Genomic DNA, 24,645 nt, shown 5'->3' with positions numbered 1-24,645 from the left:
GCGTGGGATCGCAGAATTCAGTCGAATCAATTTATCAAAAGAGTATACATGCAAATCGGATAGCAAAAAATTCATAGGAGGACGTAATGTTTAAGCGACAGAAACAGACAGTTCGATACAGTCGGTTTGCTCGAGCACACGGCGAAGTACAGTTGAGGGAACACCTAGGACGAAGACTTCCGGTAGAGCGGGCTGCGCATGTTGGATGAGCGTAGCTGCCGCTACATTGGTGGTCCTACTAGCAATAATTCTTGTCTTGGAGCCACGAACGTTCCAACGTGCCATCTACACCCTCTCTAACAATGACCCGAGGCAAACTGGGTACGATTTACCCTTCATTTTATTTATTTCTATTATGAGGAATTTGAATTGGGAAAGATTTAAAATATATACATTTCTAGATACACCATAAATTGCTATCAAGTTTAAGTTTTACAAAGTTGATACCTCCGTATCAGTTTATTATTAATTTATTAATATTTTCAAGTAGGTTGTTTAGAGTTCATAAATGTTTGATTAAACATTAAATACTTATTCTGTTAATAGTAAGAATGAACATTTCAAATGCTGTCACGTTATAGTATTTCGATGTTAGTACTTCTCTAGCAAATATGTGGAATTAAAATTCTTCGTTTGTATGTTATACCTATTCTTAAATTTATTCGAATATTTTATGTAATAATATGATAATAATGATATGATAACTGAAAGTCGTTGTAAATTAAACATTGATTCTCGAATGAAAAGAAATAAATAAGTATAGTAATACAACGTTTCGTCCCGTGATATAAAATTTAGAAAATTCGTTTTCATCTGTTTTTCATAATTTTACCATAATTAACAGAATATGATATTAGTGTTTGATAAAGATTTATAAAGTATTTCATATATATGTATAGGCTTAGGATTAAAAAAAGAAACCCTCCAACTACACATTTCTAGACACAGTGTTTTAAGAAACAAATGATATTTTTACAGTATGCACAGTCCCAGAGAAGTTGAATATTGACGATTTACATATATGTTTATTCAATATACCGTATAGTAATATTGAAAGCAACAATGGGATAAATACAGGCACACGATTTAATGCTAATTTTAGAGAAACCGTAGACAAATAATAACTGCAGTTATTAAAACTAATTTTCTACTACGTTGGTTTAGCTTTTAATATCTAGAGCATGTAATTGCAAGAATGATAATCATCACGTAGGTATGATATTCAAGAGAGATATAGAGCATCGTACATGTACTTACGAAACAGGTAATAGAGAAAGTATAAATTTTCAAAAGGATTCGTATGCAAGCTTTTTTTTTTCTCACACGTTTGATTGATTCTATCGACGCGACATATCGAATGCTGCATGATCTAAAATATAATCGACACCTCGCATGATACTTTATCACATTTTATACCAATCTTTAAGTTTGTCTCTTGCAGCGTTTTACAAGGCAATAATTCCACTTTTTCATCCCTCCACGTAATAGCGTTTCTCTACGCCTGATGCACGTACCCAAGAAAAACTAAAATAATAGAGCTCGAATTCTCACATTAATTTCATGCGTCCTATAGTTTTCACTATTTACCCTTTCTAGCTCTTCTGACAATAAGCAACTCAAGATAAAGCTAAAGTGTAGAGGGACCAACAAATCGTATATTTTAGTCACGTTAGGATTGTTAGGCGAATCGTCATGTAAGTAACCTTTATCTATGTACACGTGCGTCTGAACACGAACCATTTTACACCATACAAGATCGCTCGACAGATTGAGTTCCAAATGAACGTTCCACCGCTTCGAAAGGTACTTTTCGTACGGATCGATGCAGCTTGTCAATGCAGAATGTTTATCTTAGAGTTAGATTCTTACCTGTGTGAAACTGGAAACGCCCCAACCTTTGTGTTTAGAGTTTGCAAAAATGTTATTACGCTAATGGCTGAACGATCGCACTAATCGTGTTCGTTCGTCAAATGCACTTCCGACGTGATTCTGTGCAAGTTTACACGGCACTTGTGATGATCCTGTACTTTTCTTCTGATCAAATAATTTCGCGTGTGTTTAAAGATTAATCTTCGATAATTAACGATAGAAGCGCGACTAATTCTAGTGCTAGTACTTTTCTACACTCGTAATCGAGCAGTCAAATTTTTTGAAAAAAGTCAAGCAGTCGTTTGCAAGTTTGATACAAATTTTATGCAATATAAATATTTTTGTAATTTTGTAAAAGTGTAATGTGTTTACTGATCAACCGGATTATACCGCAACCAGAAACTTTTATTTGACATTAACAAAAACGAATTAATTTTCATTTTTGCAAATATAGATATTATATGATTTATTCCTAATAGAAATCAAAATTAGGGGATCTATAAATTAAAAGATTACTTATGTCCAAGAGATTTTGGGCATTAATTAGTTTTCTTCGATTAGCATATTAAATAAAAGATTCATATTTGTCAAATTCGAAGAAGTTACTTTAAAAGAGATATTCATCCGTTTAAACGTTGAAATAAATATTCGAACACGTGTGTTTTAAATATTTAAAAAGACGTACAAGTCTAATAAATCTACAAATCTTCCTATTCGTAAAATATGTCTTTGAAAGGAAGAGAAATGTTTGGAAGAAAAGTGTTGGAGGAACGCAAATATATGAGAATGCACAAAATTGCCTCTCTTTCATTCCGTTTCCAAGGAAAGCCGATAAATCCAAAACCGTAATAATACTTGCAGTAACACTTGACCGTTCGTCTAACAACACTAACTGATGTAGTTAGTACGCGCCCCTTTAAACTTATTGCCACTATATACAGGGTGTTTCAAAGAGCTACGGTCAAAACGAGAGAGCATTTTCCTCGGTCGAAAATTGTAAGTACGATACTGTTGATACGATGATAAAGCTCGAACTGTCGACGAGTGTATAATTTGCAAATACTTTTTTCTATCTTAGTCGTTGGAATTTCGAATATACTTTGATATTGATTCTTTATTCATTGGAAATGATTTTTTTAGAAAAATGTTTACAGTACGAACGAGTAATATATCGTTTTCGTCTAAAAATTTGTTCGACATAGCGTGTATTGACGTAGCGTTTCTGTATCTCCATAGTTTCATGACGATTAAATTAGTATCCTTTTACGTAGGGTAGCGTTTGGTCAACACTCGATAGACTCGATTTTTAGAATATACGACTTGTAGACTTATCCTTACAAACGTAATCTTACTTATTTTCCACCGAAGAAATCCCCATTTCAGTTTTCACCGTAGTGAATACTCTTCTGTTGTATCGGAAAGTTTTAGTACTTATATATCTTATGACTAACTGCTAAACGCTTTATTATTCAGTAGCTTTTATCAGCGCTTCACACGAGCTCGCTGCGTGCAGCACAGTCCTGCTTACAAGGAAGGTTTCTTTTCATTTTGCTTTATCAGTGAAACTCCAAGGAATTCTGAAGTAATTGAAGCGAAGTAATGTGTGTGCTTTATTTGAATAGTCTGTCTTTTTTCTTTTTTTTTTTTTTTTTTGCAACACAGCGTTTATCTCAAAAATATATGTTCATGTAGTAGAATCGATGCACAGTATCCTATGAAATATCCCCGAATAAAGTAAACCATTAATTAAATCATATTTTGTTGCATTCTATATAATAGGATGCGTTTAATACATATAAACGTTCTAGTTATTAATTTATAAATGTTATATTTTGTTACGTAACGTTACGTAAAAATATAACACAATTGTCTTTCTTCCATTACTCTCAGAACACGAGGATTTTCACCAATGAAAAATTCAAAGAATCGAAACCTATCTTGTGAGAAATATTTTAAACGTGCCTCAGTAATTATATCATACTTAATGATTACAAATTAATCTATATAGACTCTCGAGCGCTGCTATTAGTGCCATAGTACTTGTACTACACGTGACGAAATGGAAATTCGAAGAAGGAGAATTCAAATCAAGATTATTCTGATAATCGTAGATCGCATGCGTAAAATACTTCATAATCGAGCATATAGGGAGTCGAATATTATATTTCATATATCATAGTATAATTTCAATGATATATTATTCACTTCCTGTGGCAGACATTATGAACTGAAACATCGTTAAACACGACCATTAAATGAATACGTAAAATATTTATAACGAAACGTTGAGATAATGTACATGAAATGTAAGAAAAGCGGTTGCATAGTTGGCTGAGTGAAAATGCGTATTATATATTATGTATCGTCAAATGTATAGCGATGTTGTTACTTTTTTTATATGTGTCTAGTATTACCCCTTGTTTTGGGCATGATGTAACATTGAAAGATATATACGATTGGTACTTGTATCTATGTGAACCGCTAAAATAGTAAGATATTGTGTATCCCACACGCAGGAACATGTCTTTTCATAAATTCTCATTTGTTACGCAGAATCTGACTTTTTGCAACTTAGCGAGCCATCCTACATGGAAACGACAACGACAGAGGAGGACCCTGAAACTCAGGAAAGGTATTTATAAAACGGAATCATTTTCAATAAATTTCCAGTCAAACTGGGTCAAATTCACTGTATTTGAAAGTGTTATTAATATTTATATTTATAATCTAAAGAATTAGGTCTTCTTAAAAAAAAAGAAAAAAAAATTGGTGAATTTATTAACACAAGATTCGAAATAAAATAGAATAGAAGTAAAACTCATTATTTGAGTTTAAACATTTTTATTCGTTGTTACATAACTTAAATTAGTTTAATGTCTATAATTGAATAAGCTTAATATATCTTTCATTCATCATGTCATTATTTTGACTTTGTGTTTAAGATAAACAATGCTAAAATTTACTCCTTTGCAGAATAACGAGAACCGTACACGTAATCACAACGACCAGCGGAACCGCCAGTGGTCCAGACGAATTGCGAGAGTCTATGCAGAAGATCGTCGATCGATTCATGATGGAAGAAAGGCGAGAACAGTGAAGCAATAAGGGTCTCGTGGGCGATTATTGGAACAAGAAGAAATTCCTTGTCATCTGCTAATCGTGCATAATAAAACACGAAAAAAATCAATTATAAAAGAAAGCAAATTCTCTAGCACTAATCGAAGGAAGCACCTGTCTTGTCTGATTTAACGTATCCTCGAACGTTAAACGAGACAATTCTATAAATAAAATAAAAATAAAATCAAAAAATGAAGAGTATCTATCTATCGATATAGATCCTGTTCGCGTCTATATCAAATAATATAGCGAATTATTCTATCGGTGCTTGGTGAAAACACATGAAAAATATGCACGACAATTTACTCTCACACTCATGGCCTATGCTTCGGATTTGCTTGCCTTTCGGTTGCATTAAGTTGCCTTATATATTTACGTTTAATCTTGCGATTAAATAACGTATGTCGTCGCTAGTCCGACTAGCTGACTTCGCTAGTCTTCACTAAGCCAACCCGTCCATGTACAACGCCTTTCTCGTGTTGTTCAAAGCGAAAAAAGAAACAGAAAGAGAAAACTAACGAAGGAACAAACGCTTACAGGAACAATATGGACAAAAGCAATCAAAGAGAAAAAAAAAGAAAGATGAAATCGTAAAAGAAAATATTCGTCTGAGATGCAGGCCCGACCAAACATTACGGCGATATATATTTGATAGACACTTTTGAAATATGGAACAGATACGCGAGATGGAATCGAAAAAGAGCAGATGTTCGGTGACTTTGCATAACTCGCCACTTGGCAGTTCGTTTTAGCTTTAGGATGATTGTATATCTATCCGCGCAATATACCGCTTGATAGGTCAGCAACACTCGTGTCACGTTTTTTGATGATGAACTGCACACATACACACACATACACAGATTCTAAAAGAAGAAACAAATTCTTGTTGTTATTCGAATCATTGGAAATTTGGACAAGGTGCAAAATTGGGGAACTTGTTTGGAAAAGTGCGAACTATGTCCGTCTATCTGCCGATTTGAATAGCTACAAGAAATAAATGTTTTCGTGGATCATAATACAATGTAAATTTAACTTATTTAAAAGAATATTTCCTAACAATTTTTAATTGTATATATGATAATTTCTTAGCGTAACTTATATAAATGTACTATTATACGATTGTAATAATTGCAAGATTAAAACATGAATATTTTATTTATATAGCGGAATCATTGGACAAATGTTACATGCATAAATCTCGAGATTGGAGGGAATGTTAATCGACGATCTATTCTTCGTATCGCGATCGTGTAAATTATTAAAATTATTATAAAAGAAAAAAGAGAAACGAAAGAGGAGGCAAATGGCATGATGACTATAGAGAAAAATGTGTTGTTTAAACTCTTACGACTCGAAACACGTCTTAATATTTAAGCAGCGTTAGCTTTCAATGTATAACACAGTTTTAAAAGGCACAGAAAGGAATCGTATATAGTATGTATTTAAAAGAAAAAATATATATATACATATATACATAAATATACATACTTTAAATAAGCTATTCTATTAATGTATAATATATTGAGAAGATATAATTATGCATCTGAAGTTTATAAATTATTATCTATAATGACTGTTATTCTATGTTTAATAGACTTGCCTAGAGCCTATTTGACCTAAGGACCAAAGGCACAATCACACACGCATCAAAATAAAACATTATGCTCCTATGTACTGTCGTAACATTTATTATATAATTCATTACGGACGTTGCGATACTGGCATTTAAATATTCTGACTGTTACGATACATTATTTGTATTACAAAACAAAAAACTATTTTCCCTTTTACACGAGACGCAAGAAACCAATGTAACACGACGAACTATTATTGCAGTCCATTGACGACAGAATCTTTTTATTCACTGTCATTTTTCTGCAGTATATCAGTACATTTTTTACTAATAACTACTATCTATACTCTATTGAGTACGTTGATAAAAAATATGCAAATACAGTGTCGACCACGTAACTTCACTGGCTAGTTTATGCTTTTTAGTCCTGCTTTTTCTACTTAAAATACAAATAAATCAGATTTACTTGTTTACATATAACGAATTTCGTATAAGTCTGTATCTATAATTTGTCGAGTATTGTACGTACAAATTCTATTTCTATTTTATTTCACTTTATTAAAAAAGATTGGTTTAATTAAACACAAATGTCAATATAATATATACATATAATTCTAATGATATATATTTATTAAACATAATATATGCTTATAAGGCAATAATTAAATTCTTAATTCTTAATTGAGAAAAAGTTCAAATTATTTATTCTATATGCTACTTATTTGTTTACAGTATGCAGGTATAATGTATGTATCTTCATAAACTATAAAATCATAATTATAAATCTTTCTCATAAATATTTTCTATAAGCCAGTAATGTTACGCTATAAAAAATACGTACACATTTTGTAATTGCCTAAGCTTATCACCCACTACAAACATTCTTAAATCAAGAACATGGTAGGACAAACCTATTTCATTCCTCAATCCGAACAACTTTAATACGAAGTTATATACGAAATTAAATGTCTGAAACGTTAATTCTTTTGTTTAATTCTAATTTTTACTAATAGTACTTCAGTGAAATGTTGTAACTAATTCTTCTAACGAAATGTACAGGACGATCATAGAACTTGATTTAAATTTATAAGGTAAACGTTGGCACTCTGACTAAAGTTTATAATAGAGTCGTTTTAATATCTTATGATTGTTCTGTTACTGCGATTTCGCGTAAAAACAATTATCAACGTAGATAAAATATGTAGAGATTTGACGTCCTCCCATACCTGCGTTCAAATAAAAATGTATTTAACATTCAGTATCGCATCAGTGCGCTTCTAGCTCTGACGTAATTTTGTATATTTCATGGTTTTGGTTTTATGAATAACGCGTATACACTATGCGGCTACTCTAATTTTCCTCCGCTTTACTCCTACGTAACTAATACAATGTTATATTAAAATTATAAAGCCATTGTACACACGTACGATATCAAAAAGTAACAGAAATGGAAAAAAGGTATGATTTTATCATATACTATTGTGTGATAGAGTTATCAACGACAATGTAATAAATAAACTGTTGCATCACAATTCTTGATGTACTTGTAACAAAAAAGGATGATACATCAAGAATATGAAATTATACCCAACCCTACTTATTATACTTTAGTAATTTTTGTTGTATATCATGATAAATTTTTAAACATGCAAAAGTCAGAAAGTACGTGGAGAAGACATTATTGAAATTTCATTGATACTTAAGCATGAAACAATATTAGCTACTCAATATTTATGGTATATGGGAATAATTTATTAAATTCCTACTAAATTCTTATTAAATAAGTAAACTTTCATTTCGTATTAACTTTTTGAGGAGAACTGTAATCTTTACATAAATAACTCTTTTTACAGTTAAATGGACTTGAAGGAATTGAATGAATATAGGAAACTTAGTATTTTATATATTTTTATTCGTTGTTAACAGTTGACATTAATTTCATCTAATACATGTTCATGGAATTAATGTTTTATACAGCAGTTAACATGATTTGACTGTATTGACAATTTTTTAATACAAAGTACAGAAGAATGAAATAATATTTGTAAAAAATCTCATATAACGAATAATTTGTTTCTTGAAATAAATATGTGTAATTCTCAGATATGCAGTTCACCTTTTATGGAAATTAGTTTCATCTATGAAAACATTTGAATTCAATATTACATTATTCAAATATTACACTGACCTATTCGAAAATACAATCGCATAATTACATTTTTTGGGAAATTGTACATGTTATGTAACAAATGAGTCAATGAAACGCTTTGATACATATAGAAGTATAATTGCAGTGATGTATGGTGCTCACTACTTCCCCTGTTCAAAATTGCAATGACAGTGCATGTATGTCACTTTATTTAGTTATTAACGAAGAAATATACAAAAGAAATTTACTACAAGAACAATGTACTGATATTATACATAAATACATAACTATTTGTATTCGCAGCTAAATTTGGGCAAACAGCACACTTAAAAGCTTACTCTCTCTAACATTGAACTTTATTCAATGCACATTTTTAGGTTAATTTTAAAAAATTGACATATTTGATACCCATTCAACATGGGATATTATCCCTACCTAAAATCATATGAAAGTAAAAGACAGGCTATATAGTGAATACCATATGTCTAATGACACTTACGAATCCTGAAAATTCAGGATTTCACAATTTTAGATTGCAACACAATATTACATGGACAAGTGAAAATTTATTTATAGATACAAGAAATTGACTACTTATTCCAAAAAAATTTTAATTATCTTAATTGCTCAACAAATAATAGTATCTTGTGAAACAAATAGGTATCTTCATGCACTCTTGTACCATACCTTTTAAATATAGTTATATTGAAGGTTATCAGATCTATAAAGCCAAAAATATTTTACTTACAAATAGAATTAAAATTATACAACAAGAAACATATAATTATATTTTGTAAATGTTATTGAAGATATTAGATACTTACATTGTCAACATCATCTTCATCATCATCGCTAATTTCATCACCAAATTCAATATCTTCATCAAAACCATCTTCCACAAAGGTGACAGTATCGTTGATACGCACTGTAAAAATATCAAAAACAAAGGTAGAACATGATTTTTAAGTAAATTTCACGAATTTAGCTTATATACTTTCACAGTTTGAACATACATTCATATTTCGAGTATTTTATAGTGATTACTTACCAGTTTCAGGGAATTCACCATAAGTTTTCAAATTCCTTGCTTCATCTGATGTGTATTTTAATATGACATCTGCTTTTGCATCCTGATAATCTCGCAGGCCAATTAATATTATATCTCCTTGATTTATCCATACCTTTTTCCGCAATTTTCCACGAATGTGACACAATCGTTTTACTCCATCAAAGCACATTGCTTCTAACCTCCCATTGCCAAGCATTTTTGTGACTTGTGCGTATTCTACATGAAGCAGTAATATAAAAATTTAGTTGTTCAAAATATGTTTCCTAATTATATGGACTAAACATTTTTTTTAGAGTTATAAAACTATTTTATCAATTTAAAATATTGTCTACTTAATATTATTAACATATGGTATCATTTTGAAAAAAATAAACCCAATTCAAAGGATTTAAATAATAAAACACAGATATATATCATAATGTCATTTCTAAGATTTTTACCTTGACCATCTTCTTTAAAAACCAATTCTCTTTTTTCTGTTTCATTTTCATTTTTACCTCTTCTCCTATTTTTACCTCCCTTTCCTAAAAAAAATAAGTTTAAAAATTATTATTCCGATTATTTCTCGTAAATTTTGCAAAAAAAAATATTCAACCTCTGTCTATCAACGATATATTCAACGATTCTAAAGAAATACTTGACATTAACAGGTTAGAAGAAACTAACCACATTGTATAGAAAGTCCACGACCCTCTGCACATAATTCTATACAAGTTTTACAAAGGAAAAAAATACAAAGAAACACAATTATTTACGTACCCTTATTTTTCGGCATGTTAATTTGTTAAAAGATGCGTATTTGATAAATATATGAGAAATTTGTACACTACGACCGAGCAAGACAGTCAATACAATGAAAATGAGTCTTGCTCCACTAAACACCTCATGGGAAGACGAAGACTACTCAAAAGTGTCAAGTACACGAAACTCAAAACTATTTTCTTGCACTAATTCTTTAAGTGAGTTAATTTCCCGTTATAAAAATTACTTCAAAAATTTGTAAAATACATGATTATACCATTAAGTCCGAAGTTTGTCAAAATTTAAATACAGATTTGACTAATTGTCGGTGATAAGTACAAAGGAAAATATTTAATCACTTTCTAGTGAGAATATAGGGAATGTAGCTTTCTTAAGTTTGGTAACATATCTGTACATATAGGAATATATATTCCGACATCCATGATATAGAATCCAGACGTACATATTTTATGAATTTCGATCGTGATTTCGACATTCATGAAAGTGAAATGCCTGTAGAAATAATCCTCGACCTATATACTAGAAATAACGAATATAATCTTTATAACTTTCTTAATATATTAAATATTTTATTTTTTGCTACTTTTTTTGTCATTTTTTATAATTTTATACAACTGATTTCAATATATTATATGATAAATTAAAAACAAATAAGTCCTTTATTATATTTTATATATGTACATAATGAATTTGTTTCCAATACAAATTACATTTTGTTCTTTATTTTCCTTTCATTAAAATATATTATGAAAATTAAAATTTATTTGAAGAAGTTATTTTATAATTTAATAAATGATATAATTATCATTTTACTGTTGCAAATACGTAGTAAATAATTTGGAAAAGTACAATAATATTGTAACCATATTATAGATATTTTTTTATGGCTTAGATAATAATTGTTATAAAAAAATTTTTACTTGATATACTTTAATGTAATTTATTGTTATATTACATTAAAAAGTTAATTATTTATTGAAATTAGTAAAAAATAAATAAAAACAATATAATTTTAGGCAACGATTTTATTTAACAGTTGGAAGTAATAACATTCTATTACAATTATATTTTGTTAGAATACGTAATTCTTACTTCAGATAAAATCATATAAAAAATTGATAAAAGTGTAATTATTTAAACTACTTTGTTTACAGATACAGAATGGACATTCGTAATTTTTTTTGATATGTATTGAACCGTGCAAGATATTGAAACAAATATTGCAAATAGTTATGCAAAATAACACTTTTCACAGCTATTTTAAGTGAAGACAAAGTCTATAGCTGACATTAATCGCATAAATATTTAATCCAGGTATTTTGTATAATTTAATATGTAATGTTTAACTAAATATATTGATTCATTTTTAGTGGTCATAATATTATAACTGAGAATTACAATTATTGAATCAGTTAATAAAAAATCTAAGCTAATGAAAAATATATTATTATTGCCATTATAGAAGTAACAAGGTATAATTTTTTATGATGTTTGAAAACAGAATATAAATAATTTTTATATAATAATCAAGTATTTTTATATAGCAAAACGTTCAAATTTATGACTAAATTTTTCTTATTTCCTTTTTTGTAGAAAACTTTCGCATTTATCTCATTTACAACTCTTTATTTACAAGTTTTCAGGCACTGTTCAAATCAATGTGTATACTTTACTATATTACTTTTATCTTACTATCACACAATGCAATTTTTACAAATGTTATTTAATAACATACAACTGCAGAAGTAGTTCTTTCAATTTCTTCACGTTCTTCCAATGTTATTATTTTATTAAATAATAAATATCTGTTGCGTCAATTATGTACAAACTTAGAAACTTTTGCCACCTGCGGATAAATTTCCAATTGCAATTACAAAATACTTTTTGTCATTGCGTCTTTATGAGTTACATATTATTAATAATAATCAATTAATACTTGCAACCTTGCTTTTTATTGTAAATTTTAATTATTGCAATAAAAGCATTGCGCAAGCTTGTTTCTCACATGGGAATAAAATAAATGTCTAAGAAAGATGTCTGTTATAAAAATTGAAATAATAAAAAGAAATTGCAGTACGTCTATTTAAAATTTATAAATATAACATAAATAAAAATGACTAACATTAGAACGTTTCAGATACTTTGAAAGGACCCGTATTAACGTTGTTTTAACTAAATTCTACAGATTTCACGCACTGTGACATCAGAACACCTGCCGATGAAGGTATGCTTGCAATGGATTCACGATTACGCAAGTTGTCTTTCTCTCAATAGCGTAAAACGGTAGTTTGTTGTAATATTCTGACGACCAAACATTGAATTCCATAGCGCAAGCACATTCCATGATAAAACCATGGCCTGAAATAATTACGTATACATGTTACGTCATTATTACAATTCACAATCGTATAAATGTGGTTAAATAAAACAAGGAAAAGAAGCAATCAGCTTGAAACTTAAAAATTGCAAATGAAGGCTACCAGAAAAGAAACCTGATAAGTCATGCGTTTTGTCCATTATAAAGAAGTGATATTAACATATTATCTAAATCGTTTTTTTCATTCGATTTGGTTATAAAACACGAGCTCTTACCATCTATCTATTCTTGAGTATTTTAAAAATATTGATTGCCACAACATTAGTTACTCTACTAGTTGTATATAAAAATTGTTGGATTTAGTATTAAAAGACAATATATTTTTGCACGACGTAGTTTTTGAACTAAACATACTTTCTTGAAAACAAAAAAGTTAACAAATATAGACTTATCATGTATCTTCCATGTGATCTTTAAAAGTAGTTAATTTTTTGGAAAATATATAACAAGTTTAAGATTATATTTGTAAAATATAGAATTATAGCTTAAGTAACTTAATTTTTTTTTAATTGGTTATCATTCTTATATGAAATATGTATTTTATACCTGAATGATCGTCAGTGTCTGTCTGTCATAATAATCTTATATTACTTGGACAGCCGTGGTTCATTCTGTATTCCACGTACAGCATTCCAGTATTGTGCCAATAATAAAGAGCCAATACAACCAATGCATGCCACCACTGATGAGACGAACCAATATAATCTACCCACCCTTCAACAAAATAAAACACTAATAATATATCAATCACGCAACAATAATAATAAATTTCGCTATTTATACACGTATCGTTTTATATTCAATTATATCTGTGAAAGCTTCTTTTGTGTCCAACAGAAAGAAATACGTACAAATGCTAGTCATATAATGGTTCGCGAAAATTGTAGTAGCAGTATTTGTTGCACCATCCGTACATTGTTCAATATTTTTGGATATAATACATAATATAGTCCTATAATATTCCAGCAGGTATATTGACATACGAAAGTATTTGAATATTTATAGAAACATTTCCTCAATATACTATGTATGTTATATGAGATATTTTGAAAATTCCACTAGTATTGTAATGAAACATAACTATATGATTATATTAGAAAATTTAGAAACGAATCTGAAAATGTATATAAGAATTAGGATATATTTATAGCAAGCATACACTTCAAAAAGATCATTAAAGTATTTGAATAGTCACTTACTGATTATTAGTAAACCAGAATATTTAATGAGATTATATTTAATGTTAATTATATATTTAGTACCACTACTCATGCTGAATGCAATATGTTTGCAATAAATTGTGTGCTAACTTATATATAGATTTTCGGATTAGTTTTCAATATAATTACGATAATCATGTCTCGTTACACCGCTAATGAAGTTTGGAAAATTTCATATAACAAACCTAATATATTCATACAAATTTCACTCTAGGTATTTTGACACCTATTGCTTACATTTATTGGAAAACTTTAACACATTTTATTTCAATTAGTATTTTATATTATCATATATATATATATGATGTGAGAATGAAATAATAATTTTATAACAAAGTAATTTGGAAGTAAAAGCACTGCAAGGCATTCGATTCGTATTAAACATTAGCAACTGCTGCATGTAGTAGCATGTACTTAAGGTTTATGATCGGCAGTGTATCTAATGAAAATAAAATTATAGATTGGATGGGAAATATACTCCATATCATGTTTATTCAATTTAACGCTCTCCATTTTAAATTATCGGTCGATTGACGTCAGATAAATTGTATTAAATATTCATACGATCCAACTTCATAACGTTACTAGCAAAATCTGAATTTCGGATTTTTGTTAATTGTGTTATATTTTATTGATTGAATACCTAATAAAACAATGGTTAATTAAAGTTAGTGAAATAATCTATATTATTAAAAACAAAGTTATAATGTTACATAACTTAAGGCGGATCTTTTATTATAAGTATCTCATTTTTTTTATGAGAAGTTCTTTATAACAAAAAATTAAGCATCTAATTTAATTTCAGTATTTTGATTAGAAAATAAAAAATGACTGATTACCTGGACAAAATCGTTCCGGGATTTTGCTTAAATAAATAACGAACGCTACACCGCTAATAACATACATTCCTAGCACCCTTGGAAGCAACATTCTAACGATCGGGTTGTCCATGCCACCCATAGCAATACTCCAATGCAGCGTTGGCAGCACTCCATAAGCTGCCCAAGCGACAAAAACGACTAGCTTGACATTTCCATTGACATTCAATTTTGGTATTTGCAGAATCATTGCAAATATAAAAATTGCCAACACCGTTATCAAATAAAATCTCTGCAACTCCTGCATGAAATAATAAATATTTACGACTGTTTAGTAATTATAAATAATTTCTTCTGCATGAAAGAAACCTTTATTTTTTAATTTAATTTGTATTTTAATATTAACAAATTCTAGTATAAACGTTATACGAGGATGTTTAATTAAATAAAAATAGCCATTATGTTTATTTAATGACATTCTTAGTACTTTGATTATTATTTTTACTTTATACGTGTTTGCTTTGTTTGGATAGTATATCGAATAATATTTTCTTTCGTTCAAAGAAAATTTTACTTTCACCGGTTCTTATAAATAATCGATAATACACGTAGCACGAAACTTCTTAAACACAAGTCAGTTATATCGATTACCTTATCGATCGTCTAAGTAGGGAAGAAGTTAACGTGCGCAATATTTGATTACAATCTAGATTTGAATTTAAACTTTTAAATACTACCTTTGACGATACATAATTTAGAAGTTGTATGATAATTGATAATATTTTATTTACCTTGTGACACCAAAAAGCGTAGTAAACTCCAGACATATATATGGATAAAAGACTCAAAGCAATGCCAAATAAGTCAAATGATAGAAAACACCAATAATCTTTTTCACTTCGGCAGGAAAACGTGTGGTACACCGAAGATAATATCATACACGCCTGAAACAGTTCATTTTGTACTCTTTCTTAATTTGTCATATGTTAAACAATTTATTTTTGTAAATTTGTAATAGTGAATACTCGAATTGTTACGATTGAAAAAGACATTTTCTGAATATTACCTGGAAACAGATCAGTAGAAGTGCTACTATCACTTTGTCACCAAAGGGTGCGTGAATATTTAGTAGACAAAGATCGTACAGAGTCAGACCGAAAAATAACATCCATCCGAATATGTGACTCCATATGTTTACTGTTTCATTTGTCCACCAGAATATACTGAAATAAATATTCCCCTTTTCGAAATTGTTTTTGTGCATTCAAGACATAAGTAATGATTTATTTTTTATTTACAACACGGATTAACTGTAGATTAAAATTATCAAACGAATATTATAAGCGATCATTAGAAAAAGACTTTTATTATTGGAAAAGATTTAGAAATCCTTTCAAATTATTTATTATGTATTCTTATACAATGTGTAATTCGAGTTCTTAACCTTTCGTATTACATATATACCTACAAATAATAGCTACATATCATTTAAAAAATGTAAGTACGACTGAACGTGAGATTTTGTGGAAAATATGTATGGTTCTCTTGTATTATCGGAAGTGTTTCTAACGTTTGATACGTATCGAGAAATCATATTGATATCGAGTAATGTTAAGTACGAACCTCTCGATACATAATTTTGTTGTAAGATATCCTCGATATCCGTGACGAATATAAGGATTATGTTGAAGATATTCAGGAGCTTCTTCATAATTAAGAAGACGTCTCATTTTCTCTTCATCGTCAAGCGTAATCTTTTTATCTTTTATAGGTGACTCGTCCACCTTTCTGGAAAGCCTACGGTATACCTGAAAGGAATTACAACTACATCTAAGTACTTCTATTAACAATTGTATTTGTGTTGGAATATTTTTTCACAAGAACTTTACAAAACAAGATTTTTTTATTAGTAATGTTAAAAGATCTTGTTCTTTTAGATACTCTTATTTTTAAATATTAAGTTAGGCTAACTAAACTGTGGACGATGAAAGTAGTATTGAAAGTATTGTAGCTTTTTAATTGAATAATTAATTCGGTGAAATGGTGAAAAATTCTAAAGAGTATTCAGAGCAAAATGTACCCAACATTTTTCAATCTTAAAAAAGATAATTTCGATCTTAGAAAATGTTATATCATGTATTATACTTGTATATTTTATACTTTACGCAATGCTAATTAATAATAGTAATGAGATTATAGTATTTTAATTAAGAATGAGTTATTCCTGTCAACTTAACACTTCGCTAGTTTGTAACGATAATAAATTCATTAGTTATATCTTTTCTTCTATATCAACAAAATATTATGTAACGTCGGTACTATAGATGGAGGTTTTTACAATAGATAGATCTATGTAAACTAATAAGAAGGAATGCACATTGACACAAATATAAGTATATACGTGGCGTTAATATGGATGTAAAAATTTATATGTACATGAAAATATATATATATACGATTTGTAGTAATCCTAACTTTGTTAAGACCAAACTAGAGTGAAAGTTTATCACTGGACTTAGGTAATACTTTACATAATTTTGTAGATAAAATGTGTGTAATGTTTAGATTTATTATTATTTCCAGGTTACATCAGGGTAGTAAAAAATTCTACGTTATATTGGTTTATGACCTATAGCTGTAATTTACGATAAAGCTTTTTGTATGATCATATAATAACGAAAACACGTTCTATAAGAATCGACAAATATTTACATTTATAAACAAATACTACGTTGTAAACACATTATAAATAAACAGAAGATGTTTTTATGCCTCTGAAATTCGTAGCGAACTGGAATAACACTAATATATACATTGTGCAATCAGTATCTGTTATTTCGTTATTAAATACACTTTAATCTGAGTCATTTTTATTATATAACTTAGTAGACTAAAAACTAGTTAAAAAGAGCCATGTTACATTAAATATTTACATTATATCTAAGCAAAATATCAAATGTTTACATCATATCCGTGACGAAGACACGAGATAATTCATTGATAAATGTTTGTCTTTGTATATCATCAGTAGTTGATTTAACCAGATCGTTCGGTGATTTATGAATATTCGATTTAACCAACATAAAAATACAAAAGAATGACAGAATTTCTTCTATAATATAGAAATTTCTAATAATTCATTTATAATATTTGCATTCGCGCATCATTAACAGTTAATTCAATCAGATAGTTTATACAATTTAAGCAGAATGAAAAGGCAATTGAATGTCAGAATTTCTTTTACAACTTACAAATTTAATCAGATGAGTTTCTCTGCGAATTATTTGCGTTTCTTTGTAAACGTGATAGTTTTCATTGCAATTAAGCATATCACGTACAATAGATCATAGGCAATCTCAGAATATAAGAGCAAAAATTTGGTCGCTATCTTGAGATACGAAAGCTGTAAAGTAGGCCACAACGGGACTTGCCTTTCATCTCAGTGTGTCAAGTTTATACTACGGGCTTTCTTCTCTATCTTTCCTGTATCTTTCACTAGCGAAATCGATTTTTCACTTCGGCATAGCAGCTCTAGTACTACTTGGTACCAGCCTTGCTATTTTCTTCATCCGCAGCTAGTATAGTTATGTATGTATTATGTCTGTTTACCATGATGATTGCAACGTGTCGCGAAACTTTCAAACAATCTTAAGCCTTCACTATAATAAACATATTAATAAACGTAAAAAAAACACACAGTTCAAATCGCCAATATCCTGTGATCATTTCGTAATTAAGATATTTAAAAATCGATGTTTCTTTCATTTTTTCATGGTATTATTGATCTTCTAATTGCAATTGAAGCGAAAGCTCTTTCCGTGAAAACAAACACTTTCAGTCAAATTAATTACAGTAGATTTTTCATTGTTCGAACTCGTATTACCAGAACATGATTTCACAGTAAAAGAGATATAAGATCCATAAATATCTAAAGAAATATTATATACAGATATATCGTCTCACTTTCTACTGTTATTACTGATCTTTTCGTTTCTGCGATATAAAACAATCGCTAGACTGTGGATATTCATGCAATTTCATATTTTTATAAACATAGACGGAAGAATTAAACCTAAACAAAGATTCGTTTAATTTATTAAATATTACCCAATGAACAATTATTTTCAACATATTATATATTTCTTCGTATAACGCGTATTCTGTACATTTTAAATTTTCCATGAAATTTCAATCGTCCGTTTTATTCCCAAACCCAGAATTTTTATTTTTCGATAACAATTTCAAGCAAAATTATGCAGAGAAAAAGTGTTAATACTGCCCGATGATTCGTTGTTTGTATTGGAAGTTCATCGTTAACCTTGATAGGTATGGAATCACGTTAAAGCAGAATCATACACGTCGGTGAACAACCTATATGCTCGGAAATGCATATCGACGTTTTGCAAAGCTGAAGGTTTTGTACGTCAAACAGAAATAGAGCATACCAGGCACAACACAATTGTAGAATACGCTACTGTGTGATCTAACAGTAATTACGGACCAGTCAAAGTGAAAGTTGTGGCTGGAATACGCGCGATGTTTTTTCGCAAAAAGTCTCGGCCATTTTCGTTTCATATGACTATTCTATTCTATTTCCGATAAACATAACTGACATTATACAAAATTTTTATCTTCATCTCACGTTAAACAACGTTCTGTACCAAGCTTCAACTTTTAAAACATATAATAATAGAACTCAAAACATGCAATTGCATCCTTTCGACTGATTATCTACTTAGTTGCAGAAGATTTTGCCAAGAAAGAAAAGATATCGTCTGTCGGTCTCTCAACTTTTTATTGTTTTAAATAACTCATTGTCGGAATCCATTATCTTATCTCGAAGAAGGAAACATATATTTGCCATGAATAAATATAAATGATAAATAAATACGAGTAGTAATAATTATAATAACGTGCGCTTACCTCGCCGTTAATCAACTTCATCGTTTCTTGCGTGACATCTGTTTTTTGTTGCTTTTCATGGTTGTTATTGTGCAGTTCCTCATTGTTCGACTGCTTCTCGCTTTGGTCGCTTACCTCTTCCACGCCTGCTAATAATTTCATCATTGAACAAATTCGGCTATCTTCTAGTCTGTAAATAGAAAAGAAGATTAAGCGACAATTTTAACCAAACATGATGCATTGATACCGTAAAGTACATAAGCTTTATTTTATAAAGCATGTTCGTGAATACAGTCAAATTACAAATTAAAACGTGTACGGCCGTGATGATATAGATTTGTTCGCGTTAGCCTTGACTTGAGTTAATAAGTTAGATTACTAGCAAATTTCAATAAGTTAATCTTTTCTTCGTTGTTAATGGCATAATTGTTAAAACGCAAATAATATAGCCTAATCTACTTCGTTTATCTTAAAACGAGAATTGACTACTTTCATAGCACTGGTTTATTTTTTAATTTATTCCGAAGGTTTATTATACGTTTGAAACATTTTTTAGCTGCTGTGAAGATTTCTAAATTAGTTAGAAAATTATCACTCTGACACGTTAGACACTCAAGAACGCTATTTAAGTCAATTAAGTTTCAAATATGTACATGATGCTTCACGTGCTGATAGGATGAATTACAAGCATATACACGTGTAATGCAAATATGTGGATATCATCATAAAACACTGAATACAAAATTATAGTATACTGAACCGGATTTCTCAACACGAATATACAATTGGAACGTATGGATAAAAAATCCAATTGGGTGGTGCAGTGTTAGATTTTCGTTAAGGAGTCATTCGAGGTACTTTTTAAGTCGAATAGAAGTGCCATCAAAATATAACGTTTATTTCATTATGCTCGTTAATGTATTCGTGTTTCATTGCATTCACTCGTGATTTTCAATGCTTCTTTATCAGTCACGATGATCCGTGTGGCTTTAATATCAACCATACGACACAGGAGGAAGGTTTCCAACTGGTCTCCAAGCGGTTTTGAAATCTTCATCGAACAAAATCTCGTGCACGCGATTATCCTTTTACACGCGAATTCTTTGCAAAAAATAAGATACTACAAAGCTGACACGAGATGTCAAGAAAAAAGATGTCATAAAAGTCCAAAGTTTTTAAGTTTTTAATTATCTGTACCTGCCACTACTACGGATATAGCTAGAAATTTGTGTCATCGAGAAGGAAGCTGTCAAACGCCAGATGGAAACAATGTAACAAGAAAATTACAAACCACGGTAAACGAGCTGCATTTTTTAATGTCTCATTTTTTGCCGAACCGTTCTCAATGAACACGTATATTATGCATGAAAGTGACCGCGATTCGACCGAATTTTTTTTTCTCCGGCATAAATGCCGATTCTCTTAAATCGTAAACTTTCGAAACATGTTCGGTAAGGAATATCCGGGAAACTATGATTTACAATAGTCTGGTTATTTTGTGTGTTTACAAGACATCTGTTCACTCTCTCTTGCGTACCGAACAATCTTTCGTGTTTAATCTATGAGAAAGTTGAATGCGCCCTGTGGAACCTGTTAATAATGTCTATTCTGCGCTTCCGTTTTCAGATGAGTGCTATAGTTGGTAATTCTGTATTAAGATATTTTCTTGTATAGATTTTATTATATACCATACTCGTTATTTTATTTATTTTCTTTGTTTTTTTATTAACTTTCTTTATTTATCGTGAAATATATGTGTAAGTGACAATGAAAAAATGTCAATCTTCTTTCGTCCGTGTTATAATATCCGTTTGAAATACATTAGAGTGCGTGGAAATTAGTAAAATAAAGTTTAACGATAAATTTATGAATTTAATATTATACGCAATAGTACTTTTTATTTTATTCGATTTAGGTAAACTTTTAGATTCTCTGTCTTTAGATTCTCAATATTTCAAATAGCTTGTTCTTCCTAACACACTTTCTCTCTATGAACTTTATATCGTATTGCCATATGATATGTTAATAAATAAATGATAGATTTAGTATGTCACACGAATAAAGTTAGATTTAGAAGTACAAAATATATATCTAAAATGGGTTTATCTAAAAGTTCTGGTATTTAAAAGTGGAATTTAAACGAACGGACATGTTAAATCGTAGTTTCTCATTCAGCACTTAAACCGCTTAAACAAAAGTAGTCATCATGCATATTTAATTTCATGTTAGATACACGCATCAATATCCTCAAACATTATCTTCATACTTAAATAAAAACCAGAGTGTATAAGGAGCAAGAGGTCGAGTAGTCTTCCACTTAATTCAATTTTTAGTCCGCACAATTCATAATTAAAATTAATTATTAATTATCAAGAAATTAAGATTCTTGCATCGTAATCTTAATTTCGTTCATCTACATTGATAACAATCAACCAATCGCTACGTGTACGTATTCTAACCAAAACTAAAATATTTATTTATCGTTACTTTATAATGAACAACATATAAAAACGTTTTCATTAAAAGACAAAGAATATATCTATATTCAATTAATGCAAAGTTTGTGAATGAAATATTTTATAAAAAAGAAAAAATACACGTAGTGATATTTATAATTTTTACCAATATTTCAAATATTCGTTTCGGTATTCATCACTTGTTAGCTCGAAAGTATAGTGCTCTTTGCAAAGCTGGCAACGAATACGACGACGACGTAGAAAATATGGCCCGTTTACGTTGTCACATTACGCTCGGTCATGTAACACAATGTAATTTGTTAGTGAAAACTCTCAGTGAAGAATCAGTCGTTGGATGAATGCGTGCGTTTGTTCGTAAACATAAAGCGTGTTCTCGACGAGTGAACGCGACACCGCAGCTCGAATATGTACGCTAATTGCAATACCAGCGTGATATATGCCACTTTCAAATGATTTAAAACGTCTTCTCTTTGTTAAGCTCTGGCAATGATCGCGAACAACGTGTCTGACTATCGTTACTTTTAATGCTACGTACCACTTGGCTGCGGCTTGTCGTCTGATTGAGAAGCCCTCGCGATACGCGTTTATTGAGCGATCGCAATCAACGTTTTGAAAAGGTCGCGGCGGGTGCAGGAAGTCGGCCGATTGTCGATCTATCGGCACATTCTTCTCACAATCGTGTATCCACCAGCAGCGAAGTCACCTTATTCTCAACCTCGATCGCCGAGCGTGCCGAGAACAGCACTGACACTGAACAAACCGCACCGTAACCAGACGGTCCAAAGCGCCGCTCGATAGATCGAAACACGTTCTCGTACTACAGACTAGCGATGGACTCGAGTTTTTATATTTACTTCGTCTCTTCGTGCCAATCTTACTTTTCTGCTTACGCATACAGTAACACGCATGAACATTCGAATACCACGGTATTCGCAAGATTATTGTCCTATATATATATATATATATTTGTTTACAGCAACGTTGTTGAATTAATTGTTTTTTAATATATTAAAAGACTTATGGTAATTAGTAGAAACGTAAATTTTATTTATTTATTTTGTATATTAAGCAATAAATTAAATAAGGTCAGAATTTAAATATACATATATTAATTATACATATATTAAGTATGTAGATTGTATAGTGTACACATATATTTTATGTGTTTTATTATTTGATTTGGTGTAAAATCAGATATTAATTAATATGACGTGTTTCATATATTTCATGTTAAATTTCGACGTTACTTGGTTTATCTCTTGTGATGCAAAAAACTGTGCACAACAGATAAAATGTGTGTTTTTATTAGCTGGAATAAATGTTTTGATATATTAAAAAGAATTAAAATTAAAAGAATTAGAATTTAGCAATGCTGTTATAAACAAATATATGAATCCCAAATGCCAAAATATTGATAAGAGTCATTTTATGCTCAATTATATTATCGTTGGTATTCTTGACAGTATACGTATTAGTATATACATGTATCTAACTCTGCTACGTTCTTTTCGTCATTTTCGTCTCAATTATACTTTTCTTATGAAAAAGAATATCTTCACAGTCTGGCCAAACTATGAAAAATGTCTCATGTGTATTTCCTCGTTTCAACTGTATGTTAAACGTCTTCTTGAAACATTACAAATTTGAAGTATAAAAATTCGAAGATCGTAGCAAAGTTACAGACAACATAGAAGAATATTTTAAAATATAACTGGTCTATATTTTGATTTTTTGGCTGTTGTGTCACTTGACGACTAAAAACGAAGTGTTAAATTGTAAAACCAACATTCTTAATTCAAATATATATTATTAAATCACTTCAATTTTCTTAAAATATTTCTGCCTTCCAATTGCTATTGTTTTATCGCTTGCATATATTTCAAAATTTTTGCGGATTTTATTGAAACATTTGTCTTTTTACATTTTTTACATAAAATTATTAAATTAAAATTACTAGTTGAGAGATATGTGTTATTGAACATTGCCGTGCTATGAATATTTTTGAAGGTCATGTGCGTGAGAAAAACATTTTGAAAGAATAGAAACTGATTAGCAACAGGTGTAAATCTATTAACATTACACATACATATCTTAACAGAACACTTAGATATGAATATTATTGGATCAGGTATAAGTTCGTTTTCTCAAACTTTCTATTCTTCTTAATGTATGATCTAAGATAAAGAGTACATTCTCCATGCATCAAGAAGATACCTATTATATCGTTATTATAATGTAAATATTAAAATTCAGAGGTTTATTGACATAATTGATAAAATTTAAGACTTTGGAAAAATCAAAAAGATGTTTGT

General features: G+C 29.8%; 3 protein-coding genes and 1 long non-coding RNA gene across 40 annotated transcripts in view; 2 read left to right on the top strand and 2 right to left on the bottom strand.

The window, feature by feature from the left end:
* The window catches only part of LOC117230732 (ankyrin-3-like), an 88,934-nt gene extending 82,278 nt beyond the window's left edge, over nt 1–6,656 (top strand). For 19 of the 34 annotated variants that reach the window (XR_004492853.1, XR_004492834.1, XR_004492849.1 and 16 more), the window contains 3 exons: nt 96–321; nt 4,423–4,501; nt 4,843–6,656. Coding sequence is in view for 8 of the 34 variants with exons in the window: in XM_033488626.1 (XP_033344517.1) it covers nt 4,423–4,501; nt 4,843–4,966 (203 nt within the window). In the remaining 26 variants the exon portion in view is untranslated. Of the gene's footprint in view, nt 1–95; nt 322–1,596; nt 1,695–2,810; nt 2,866–4,422; nt 4,502–4,842 lie in introns of those variants that run through there. The other 15 variants (XM_033488626.1, XM_033488615.1, XM_033488549.1 and 12 more) reach the window with 4 other exon arrangements.
* Nucleotides 6,657–8,663: 2,007 nt separating this feature from the next.
* On the bottom strand, nt 8,664–10,697 carry LOC117230812 (eukaryotic translation initiation factor 1A, X-chromosomal). The gene is made up of 5 exons (XM_033488644.1): nt 10,537–10,697; nt 10,218–10,301; nt 9,757–9,993; nt 9,533–9,633; nt 8,664–9,429 (listed from the first exon to the last, which is right to left on the bottom strand). Exons 1-5 carry the CDS (start codon nt 10,550–10,552, stop codon nt 9,424–9,426), a joined length of 444 nt encoding a protein of 147 aa, XP_033344535.1. The 5' UTR covers nt 10,553–10,697; the 3' UTR covers nt 8,664–9,423.
* Nucleotides 10,698–12,022: 1,325 nt separating this feature from the next.
* LOC117232090 (progestin and adipoQ receptor family member 3) lies at nt 12,023–23,203 on the bottom strand. Of its 4 annotated transcripts, none has more exons than XM_033491254.1 (8): nt 22,869–23,203; nt 19,878–20,046; nt 16,578–16,762; nt 16,021–16,177; nt 15,746–15,898; nt 14,976–15,255; nt 13,463–13,630; nt 12,023–12,897 (listed from the first exon to the last, which is right to left on the bottom strand). In XM_033491254.1, exons 2-7 carry the CDS (start codon nt 20,019–20,021, stop codon nt 13,488–13,490), a joined length of 1,062 nt encoding a protein of 353 aa, XP_033347145.1. In that variant the 5' UTR covers nt 20,022–20,046; nt 22,869–23,203; the 3' UTR covers nt 12,023–12,897; nt 13,463–13,487. The 4 variants fall into 4 exon arrangements, 3 of the variants coding, with proteins under 3 accessions (XP_033347145.1, XP_033347137.1, XP_033347151.1); XM_033491246.1 differs by lacking the exon at nt 22,869–23,203 and adding an exon at nt 22,592–22,786; XM_033491260.1 differs by lacking the exon at nt 22,869–23,203 and adding an exon at nt 22,479–22,498.
* LOC117232108 lies at nt 22,650–22,944 on the top strand. The gene is made up of 2 exons (XR_004493069.1): nt 22,650–22,740; nt 22,812–22,944. It is a non-coding gene; the product is annotated as an uncharacterized LOC117232108 (long non-coding RNA).
* Nucleotides 23,204–24,645: the final 1,442 nt, after the last annotated feature.

Source organism: Bombus vosnesenskii, unplaced genomic scaffold (genome assembly GCF_011952255.1).
Source record: "Bombus vosnesenskii isolate JDL3184/JDL3185 unplaced genomic scaffold, Bvos_JDL3184-5_v1.1 scf7180000013263, whole genome shotgun sequence".
Taxonomy (NCBI): Eukaryota; Metazoa; Arthropoda; class Insecta; order Hymenoptera; family Apidae; genus Bombus; species Bombus vosnesenskii.
The sequence above is the reverse complement of the archived record's forward strand: the minus strand, read 5'-3'. Positions and strand labels throughout refer to the sequence as shown.

Coding starts and splice junctions, on each gene's coding strand:
- LOC117232090 (XM_033491246.1), bottom strand. CDS start 22,614: ATGACCGAGCGTAATGTGACAAC. Junction 16,763..19,877: donor TGAAGTTGATTAACGGCGAG/GTAAGCGCACGT, acceptor AATTCCTTTCAG/GTATACCGTAGGCTTTCCAG. Junction 15,256..15,745: donor ACGCTTTTTGGTGTCACAAG/GTAAATAAAATA, acceptor TATTTCATGCAG/GAGTTGCAGAGATTTTATTT.
- LOC117230812 (XM_033488644.1), bottom strand. Junction 9,994..10,217: donor TTTTAAAGAAGATGGTCAAG/GTAAAAATCTTA, acceptor TGCTTCATGTAG/AATACGCACAAGTCACAAAA. Junction 9,634..9,756: donor TGGTGAATTCCCTGAAACTG/GTAAGTAATCAC, acceptor ATATTTTTACAG/TGCGTATCAACGATACTGTC.